This window comes from Zea mays, chromosome 2 (genome assembly GCF_902167145.1).
Source record: "Zea mays cultivar B73 chromosome 2, Zm-B73-REFERENCE-NAM-5.0, whole genome shotgun sequence".
NCBI lineage: Eukaryota > Viridiplantae > Streptophyta > Magnoliopsida > Poales > Poaceae > Zea > Zea mays.
In genome coordinates, this window is record NC_050097.1 from 25,283,227 (window position 1) to 25,292,857 (window position 9,631).

General features: G+C 47.0%; 2 protein-coding genes across 3 annotated transcripts; one reads left to right on the top strand and one right to left on the bottom strand.

Moving 5' to 3' along the window:
- The first annotated feature begins 2,061 nt into the window (after positions 1–2,061).
- Positions 2,062–4,469, top strand: LOC103646160 (uncharacterized protein At1g65710). 2 transcript variants are annotated; one of them, XM_008670881.4, is made up of 2 exons: positions 2,062–3,413; positions 3,538–4,469. In XM_008670881.4, the coding sequence occupies exons 1-2, from the start codon at positions 2,226–2,228 to the stop codon at positions 4,330–4,332; spliced, it is 1,983 nt and encodes a 660-aa protein (XP_008669103.1). In that variant the 5' UTR covers positions 2,062–2,225; the 3' UTR covers positions 4,333–4,469. The 2 variants fall into 2 exon arrangements, with proteins under 2 accessions (XP_008669103.1, XP_008669102.1); XM_008670880.4 differs by having other exon boundaries at positions 2,066–3,413; positions 3,505–4,469.
- A 3,059-nt stretch (positions 4,470–7,528) lies between these two features.
- LOC103646161 (uncharacterized) lies at positions 7,529–8,372 on the bottom strand. Its single transcript, XM_020549271.2, has 4 exons — positions 8,290–8,372; positions 8,102–8,211; positions 7,791–8,013; positions 7,529–7,707 (listed from the first exon to the last, which is right to left on the bottom strand). The coding sequence occupies exons 2-4, from the start codon at positions 8,191–8,193 to the stop codon at positions 7,570–7,572; spliced, it is 453 nt and encodes a 150-aa protein (XP_020404860.1). The 5' UTR covers positions 8,194–8,211; positions 8,290–8,372; the 3' UTR covers positions 7,529–7,569.
- Between the last annotated feature and the right edge of the window lie 1,259 nt (positions 8,373–9,631).

The window sequence follows — 9,631 nt, forward strand, 5'->3', positions numbered from 1 at the left end:
CCCTTAGGATATAATGATCTTCAGACAAAGGTAATGAAGGACTTACCTTCATCAACGTGATATATATTAATAAAAGAAGGAGCATATGAAATATAAGAGATAAGATAAACAATCACATAACATTTTTAACTCATTCTCATTATATTATCCTGGAAAGACAGAAACAAATACTGAATTACAAATGTACCTTCGGCTTGATAGAAGGCAAAAGTATAAGCGTAACGCAAAAGCGAGCACAAGTCAGCGTGAACAGTACGGGGGTATTGTTCATCTATTTATAGGCACAGGACACAACCTGTGAGAAATTACATTCATGCCCCTTATATTCACTATTGACTTATAGACAAATCTATGATGACTAGATATCATTTTCCCCTTTAAGTCGGTTCCTTTTTCTGCCATTGAGCCGAAGCTCTCTTGCGCGTAGCTTCGGAGAAACAGCAACCTTCGTCACGGTCATGCTTTTCTCATCGTATATGCTTTTAACCTGAGTCCGAAGGTACCTGTTCATATGCCATACTTGGAAGACATTGTTAAATTACGTTTTTGAGGACCTTCGGAGGACGAAGGCCCCCAACAGTGCCCAACATCGCCGACCAACTCTGCGAGGTGGACCTACCGACCAACTCTGTCGACATAGAAATTTTTAGTCTAAGTTTGTAAGTTTTAGCTAAGGTCCCGTTTGTTTCCTTTCATTTTAAGGAATTGTAATCTTACTAATAGAATATGCTATTTTTTAGAATGTGACATTCAACTACTTTCCAAAGTTATCATATAAGCCTATCTCAAATTTATGGGGTGAGAGATGAAAATTGATTCTATAGATTTACATGCTATTTTTCTGATGTACAACTTATAACACACTCTTCTACTTGCTTCGCTATAACATAAATGTAGTATATAACTATCTCGATCATATGATTTAGGATAATATACAAATATATTACATATATAAATATATAAACTTAATTAGTTTTTGTCTAAATTATAATTATTAAAATGGAATTCAATTCCAATGAAACAAACGGAACCTAAGTGTTTTTGCATAAGGGTTCTATTCTATGTTAAACTGAAAGAAACATATAAATTCAATTGAAAAATATTATAAACATTGATAATATGTTATTTAAAATTTTATTCGGTCTAATTCTATCCAAATAGCTTTTAGAAATAGAGTAACTTTTAGTATTATGCATGTTCAATTTAATTCAACGCTGAATTTTATATGCATACTAATTTAAAGTTTATTTAGTTATTAGGACCTTTAATACCATGCTTGGTATCTCTGGACCGAAGGTGGCTTCAATTATCCCTCTTGTTGGGAGACGACATGATATCGACTTTGGTAGAGATAGACTATGTTGTTGACCATCATAAGCCTATTGGCTCTATATTGGTAATATAAGGAATTCTTGATACTACTAATAATGTTTCTTGACAATAACTATGATCTCGAATGTATAAAGTAGGAGAGATCGAATAAGAAATGTACGATAGTCATTAGAAGCTCTATCGTAAAGTTTATTAGAGGAGCAATCCCAGAATATTGAAGTACCACCAATTATCTTGACAAGATTCAGTACCGGTTCCTCAAAGGCATATGCTAAAACCATAATTAAGAAAATTGTTATTAAAAATATGATGTGGCTATGTAACAAGGGTGCATGTACTTAAGACGATCAACTTTGCTAACAAGCTTAAGAGCTTTCATATGAAATTAAAGAATGATTTTGTTGCTATCTTGATATTAGTGTCTCTATCTAAAGAGTTTGAGACTTTCGTTGTGAACATGAATCCAAAAAAGTGGACAATAGATAAGCTCATTGTCATGTGTATCAAAAAGAGGACATACTTATGGCCATGAGGAGTGACAATGTGAATCTGATCAAGCAATCATTCCATAAAAACAATACTCTAAAAGCCTAAGCTCAAGTGGAGAAAATCATTTTCAATTTCAAAGATATGGAACAAGGAAGGATGTTTCAGTGGAGCGTACATGTAGCACTAGTACTCGACTATAGACTGCAGTACACGTCTTCAGTGCTGAGCTCATCACTATCAGTCCCCGTCCGGGGGCCGTCGGCTGAGCTCAACGGCTTTCTCCTGTGCTGCGTGCGCATCGTGCGGCGGCCGCTGTGGGCGCAGACCCCGACGAAACGGCAGAAAATTTGAAATTCCTCTCGCTCCTCGCCGCTGCACGCCTGCACCATGCCGCATCTCCTGTCATGTTGTGTCATGTGTGCACCACGAAGCGCAAAACTCCAATCCACGCATCCGGAAGCTCTACCCCTCAAACACCACCGCCGCATCGGTTCGCCGTTAGCCGGTCACCTCGCCTCTCTCCTCCCCCACCGCGTCCGAATCCCATGGGGCTCTGTTTCAGCAAGAAGCAGCAAGCGAAGCGCCGAGACGAGCAGCCGTCCAGTGACGCCAAGAAGAGCAGCCGCCGGAAATCCGGCAGCGACACCGTGCTTGTGGCCGATGCCAAAAAGGCGCCTCAGGCAAAGGCGCCGGCGCCGCCCAAGAAGGCTGTAGCCAGGCCGGAGGAGCTGGCAGCCGACAAGAGGACGGTGTTCGTCGTCAAGGCCGCGGCGGCGGCGGCGGCCGCCGAGGTCGCAGCCGCCGCGAAGGGCGGGTCCGAGGAGGCGGAGGCGAAGAGGGAGGCGCCGGAGGAGGAGCCGATGCCCGTCGCCGTCGCCGTGGCCCGGGCGCCGGTGCGGACGTCGAGCTGCACCAAGGAGGAGGTGGACGCGATCCTGATCCAGTGCGGCCGCCTCAGCCGGACCTCGTCGGCGTCGGGGAATCCGCCATCGGGCGAGCACGGCGGCGGGCGCCGAAGGTACGCCGGATCCAAGCGGAGCTATGACTTCGACCACGGCACGAGGGGCGGTGGCGGCGACGTCGACGAGTGCGATTGGGGCAGGGAGGGGGCCGCGGTGACCAGGCCCTCCCCGCGCCGGAGGACGCCGGAGCGGAAGCGCTCATCGAGCCACGATGGCCGCACTGGCGGCGGGAGCGGGAGCGGGAGCCGGAGCCGGAGGATTAGCCGGTCGCCGGGGCGGCGCGCGGACGTCGTCCCCGCCGCGGGGAGCTCCGAAACCGGCGAGCGAGGGGCGAGGCAGCATCCTGGCAAGATGGTGTCGGTCCCGGCCAGGGAGAAGGGGCGCGCGCAGTCGCCCGTGAAGGCTGCTTCGTCTGGCAAGAGATACCCATCGCCAAGGTCGAACTCGCCCGCGAGGGCAGCGGCCTCGGGGAACGAGAATGCCGGGGTGCAGTCGACGCACGGGCCGTCGCTGAGCCGCAACTCCTCGAAGAAGGCCGAGCAGTCGCCATTCCGTCGCAACCCCATGGCGGAACTCGACGAGAATGCGCTCGGCAACAACCACCATCACAGCAACGGCAAGCCTGTAAAGGTACGAATCCACGAAAGTCTAGAACTTCCCTCCATTACAGCTTCAATTTCCCCCCACTAAATTTGCTAAAAAAAATCGAAATGACTTGCAGAAATCCGCTGATGGTGCCATTGCATTGCCACAGAAGACTGCGGAGCGGGCAAAGGATCAGATCCCCAGCTGCCGAACAACTGCGAAGGAGAAGGAAATTGTGGAGGAGGCCGTGGCTTCGGACACCAGAGCAGCGCCCGCAAGGATGAAGGCGACCCACTCGGTGAGTATTGTGGCTGAGAACGTCACCAATCCGAGGCCGGGGAGCCGGTCGTCGAGGCGGTCCTCGCGTGACTTCGAGCACAACGACAACACCTACGCATCCCTGCTACTGGAGGACATCCAAAACTACCACCAGCAGAGCGCCAGCGCTGCCACCGCCACTGCCACTCCAGCGCCGACCTTGGCGCTCCCAGCGTGCGTGTCGAATGCCTTCTCGATCCTTGAAGCTGTCGCCAACCTCAACTCCTCGTCGCCCGACAACAAGAGCTTCGAGCTGGAGAGGTCGGTCAACGACAAGGAATCCTTCGTCAACGGGAGGTACGGCGGCAATGGTGCGAGCACCACCCTCGTGGTGGAGTCGGAGGTCGGCGTGAAGGACGACCTCATGGAGCCGAGCATGCACAAGTACGTCTCCGTGCGTGACATCCGTGGGGAGAGGAGGGAGACCGAGCCGCAGGAGTCTGCGGGGAGCAACAGCTTTGCCAGTGACGCCTGGACGTGCTCGTGGGAGCCCAAGTCCGTTGACTCCACAGACCGGACCAGGAGTAGGACGGCCTCGAAGTCGTACAACGGTGACAAGGTGGAGCAGTCGTGGCAGAGCAAGCAGAAGCTGTCGTCATCCCAGGAGCCCAGCCACCGTGGTTCTACTAGCAATGTTTATGCTTAGCGTCCAGCTAAATATCGAGAGTGTATTGCTTCCAATCGTACTTCGTTTTAGTTTTGTTTACGGTGCAACAGTTTTTGTTGTCAACTCTTTCTTGGAATTCCATCATCAAAACTAATCAAAATTGCGTTCATAGTTCAGTTGATTAGAGCATCCACCTCGAAGTCCCCTGGACCTCCGAGACCGCAGGCATCAGGGCCCTTTCTTCGAGACTCTTCAAGGACCACCTTGAAAGCAAGAAGAGATAAACCTAAAGAGAAAATCTCACCTAAATAAAACCTTAGGTAGCGTTTCTCCTAATTTGTTGTTTTTTATTGATTTCATATAAATCAGAGTGATTTTAAAAATAGAAAAATATGCTCAAATATTGAACCATCTCGGGTAGAGCCACTCCCGAGGATGGAGCCGTTTCATCTCAACAGGCTCCGAAACCAAACACTTATCTAAAAGTGTGTTTGGTTGGGTGTAAACTAGAATCGAGGGGCTCCATTCCAGTTTCTGAGAATGGAGTTGTCCTATTCTGTGTTTGGCAACAAGAACATAGTCGCTACAATTTTTGTTTTGTTGAAGAGTATAATAGAGCGGAGTCGCTCCGTTTTTTTGTTTGATTGGAGAGCGTATGGAGGGAAAAAGAGGAAGGAGAGTGCTTGCGTCCAGTGGAGCGGTAGCATCATAACTATTTACGGTATATATTTCCATATGGACACTATATGAACCGTTTCGCTTCTCATTGCAAACAAAACATTCAGAAAATAGGAATGAAGCCGTTCTGTTCTCTTTCGCTCCTCAACCAAAATACATCCTAAATGTTTTATTCAAAATAACACCTCTTGTTATTCCTCGTCCTAGTAAAAAAAGGGATTTCAAGAGGATTTGAACCTAATGCGGGAAGACAAGGTCTCCGCTTGATCAAACATGAGAGACCTGGTATACTACTCACAGCAGATAAATGTTTGTCTGTTACTCTGTTGACATAACTTGATAGGTGAGTAGTTACACATACACTAGGGGCTTGATTTTAGGCTACCCGATCCACTTTGGTATTGTTGCTCCCAAAACAGAACTAGGTGATATGTTTTCCTAGGTAGCGCCATATAGGTAAATTGCTCCTAAATCAGAAAAGATTTGCATGCTGTAATTTTACGGTTATTCTGATACTCAATGTAGTTTTGAGCTGCCAACAGTGTAAATAAAATGAAATGCAGAAAATATAAACAGAAGACGAATTCCCCAAACTTGGATCCAACGTTGATGCTTGGAATCTTTCTTGGAAGATCTCTGTAGAGCCCATGGCTCCATGCGCTGAGCTTTTTGGAACCATGATATCACCAACACTGTGCTTCTGAAAATCAGTATCCCGAACAACACAATTGGAATTTTAGTATTATAATATGTTGAACTTTGGAATTTCGGTATCTGAGTAAGATTTAGCCGGCACTCAACTCGTTGTTACGGCAGTCCGTTTCTTAGAACGGATCCACGACCGACTGTCTGCGCCGTCTTCCCCGGCGCTCGACTGCTCTCTCTGCCCGGCGCTCGTCGAGCTCGTCTGGGCTCCCCGACCGTCTTCCACGGCGCTCTCCCTCCCGAGCGCTCTCCACGTCAGAGGCGGACCCAGGCCTATGGCCGCCTGGGCCACGGCCCGGGACGCAGGCCCAATTGTTTTTTAGAAGAGCCGGTCAGCCAGCACAGTCCGACAGCCGCACACGCACAGCCCAGAGCGGTAGAGCGTGAAGCCGTGAACCCTAGGCGTGCCGCCTCTGCATCTGCTGCCGCAGTGCCGTCTGTCGTCGCGCTCGCCCAGTCTGTCGCGCCTCGTCCCGTCGCCCGCGCAAACGCCCAGTCACCCAGCCCAGTCCGCAACGCCGCCCTGGCGACTGGGCGCCCCCGCCGAGCTCATCTGTCATTCCCCTCGCGTCGTCCATTGAAAACTTGAAATAGCAGGTACAAAACCCGGATTTTAGGGGTCCAAACTTCTGTCACACCCGGATTTTAGGGGTCTAAAACCCGGGCACGAACATAATCACCAGGTGTGTTGGGACCAAGTCTCACACATATGATGAATCATGGCACAGGATCGAATGTCACATCTTTACTACTTAACAGGAATTCTATACAAAATAAATAATTACATTATAAGGAGACAACGGTCCAACAACCCAAAGTTGACTGGAAGACGACGACCTAGACCACTCATGAATTTATTACATCATCCTCCATGCGCCTCATTCTACGGTATCTGTTCTTGACCTGTGGGGGTGTGAGACAGCAAGAGTGAGCTCACATACGTTCATCGCTCAACAAGTTGTGGGGAATAATCACTACACCAAAATAGTAAACTTCCTAGAGCCTAAACCCTAGAAAGTTAGGCCTAAACTCTAGGAAGTTAGCGAAACTCTTGGAAGTTAAGCCATCCCGTCGGAAGTTTGGCTCTCGAAATTTTTTTGTCGGAAGTTAGCTTAACTTCCTAGAGGGCTCTAGGAAGTTAACTAACTTCCTACGGCTTAATAAACCTCTCGGAAGTTAGTAGATTCTCGGAAGTTAGTAGTTTCACGCCGTCAGCGCTGTCAGCTGACTAACTTCCTACGAGTAACTTCCTACGGCTTACTGTAGCCCCTAGGAAGTTAGCTGGCTAACTTCCTACGGCTTAGTGTAGCCCCTAGGAAGCTAGTTGGCTAACTTCCTATGGCTTACTGTAGCCCCTAGGAAGTTAGCTGGCTAACTTCCTACAGCTTACTGTAGCCCCTAGGAAGTTAGCTGGCTAACGTCCTACGGCTTACTGTAGCCTCTAGGAAGTTAATTTGACCAACATTACAAATGCTGTTTATATTTTACACCACATTCCAGAAAATAACAAATATATTAATAGCTATATAGCACAACATATTATCGCATAAAACATCTCACACACAATCACATAACAATATTTAAATCCATAGTCTCATCAATTATTACATCACAAAAGTCTCATCCATAGTCTTATCATCACAAAAGTCTCACACATATCATCATCCAGAGACAATATCTCATACATAGTCATAATAAAAGTCTCAAGTATCAGAATGCAATAACATGGAAGCTCACGGTCGCCGATCACCATCGAAACCTCCACTATTCAAGAGGGTTTCGACAAAGTCTAACCCATCCTCTTGTTCATGCGTCGGCAAGGTAGCTGGAGGGGTCTAACATACATGTACAAATGACATTTGTTGAGTTACATCATAATATAACTAACAACAACTAAATGATGATAAATATGCATACCTGATGTTCGGTAGATGGAGATGTAGGTACAGGTGGAGGTGAAGACCAAGGATAATGAACGGGAGGTGGTGGGGGGGGCACCAGGACGTGTATCCCTTGGGCCTGTGCTAGTTGCTACAAATTTGTCGAACTCATTCACATCAGCGTTTTAAATCAATACATATCTTAAAGTGAAAGCTATTATCTTTTGAACTTACTTGTATGAGTGTTTGTTGTTGCTGAATCTGTGTAGCATAATATTCATGTTGCGCAGCTTTTTGCTTCAAGTAATCCTGATCTCGCCTAAGTTCTTCTCGCAGTTGCTCCACTTCTGCTGGATCTTGAGTGGAGCGACGGGAGCTACGAGCAGCAGACCTCGATGAACCTCCACGCTGAACCCTAACCTGGCTCGAGTCGATGACGTTAGCAAACATTGTGTACCTACAAAACAAGTAACATCATGACAGGATTAAGAATACATGTATTGCACTCAACCAATGAAACAATATAAGATATGTAGAGTCCTCACCTTCCATGAGCTTTTCCACCACTTGCATACACAGCCTGAGGATCAATAGGTGAGGTCCTCCAGTCATAGTCTGGTCCGTGCTGACTAGTCATCGCCTCGCCATATGCAGCCTCATACAAAAGAACAATGAAATCTTACATACAAAAATCCATATAAACAGAACCTACCAAACATTTCCAAACACTCACCACACGATCTGTTGCCTTTTGGCTGCACAACACATCTGGATTTGCAGGATCTGGTCCTCTGTGCCCCCTAAGGTATATTTGAACATCACTGGACACTGCACCAGTGCTAGCTTCCTGTATGTACATTTGACAAACACTATAACCAGAAATTACAGCAAGTCAACTACAATCAACGAAAATGGCTTAAACTGTACTTACCATTCGTTTTGCCAAACGAAAGTGATCATCACCTCCATACCTGTGATACGACTCGGTTCCACGATTGGAACTGTGTCGCACAGACTTTGCCTTGAATTCAGCCGAAGCCCAGTAACGACATAACGCATGCCAAGCAGCATCATTGGCAGCTATCCATGGAATCGAATGCTGCATGAACACAATTCATTTATAAGTAACTGTAATATCTAGAAGCAATGGAAATTTTTTCAACACAAGCAAAAACATCCATTACCTCAAGATATTGTTGCTCAGTCATATCGAGTCCATAATGTGTCGCCTCGTTCTTACTCTCTGGACGTCGCCCTTCACTACCAAACATGGCTTGACTAATCACCTGGATTCGAGCATAGTACATCATATCCCCAACAACACTTGCCGCATTCCTATGGAACACGGAGTGTGCGTGTTCCGTATGAGTATCTCCTTCAGGCAACTTGTAATGTTTCTAAAAAAAGAAGCATAGTCAAAATCAATAATATGATAGCTTAACAAAAAATTACAACTTGCCGCATTCCTATCGAGATTACAACTTAACAAAAAAATTTAACATACCCAGAAGTCATGCCAAACTGCAGCTTGTGCATTCCCATGTTGCGCATTTATTGCAAGGGCATATTGATCCCATCTTGTGAGAGGGACCTCCTTAGCATCCTCTATCACCAATCCAGTCCATTTCATACGACATATGTTGCCCAACACTTTCTTTACTTGCCTTCGACGACCTGTGCCAGTGAAACTACTATCCACCCAAGCCCTAACAGCACAAGAACAATTGTCAAATACAAAATGTATTCGCGTAATAGTGTAAGACATAAGAACAAAGCAAGGATACTCTTACCCATCTCCAGTTGGTATTATCTCAACCCTATCAACTGGTTCTTTAGGAGGGGGGACCCAACTAGTTCTCCGCGGCTTCCGGACCCGTGAAGACCCTCCAACTCCCCCACTTCCAAAACCACAAGCTTCTCCTTCCCTTGACCCACTAGCTCCCCCAACTCCTGACCCTCCATCTCTTGGCCATCCACTTGCATCCTCAGGCCATTCACGCCATCCACTATGGCTATCATGTCCAAAACCACCAGTATCATGGCATCCCCACCCTGTCTCCGCCTCCTCTGTCTCT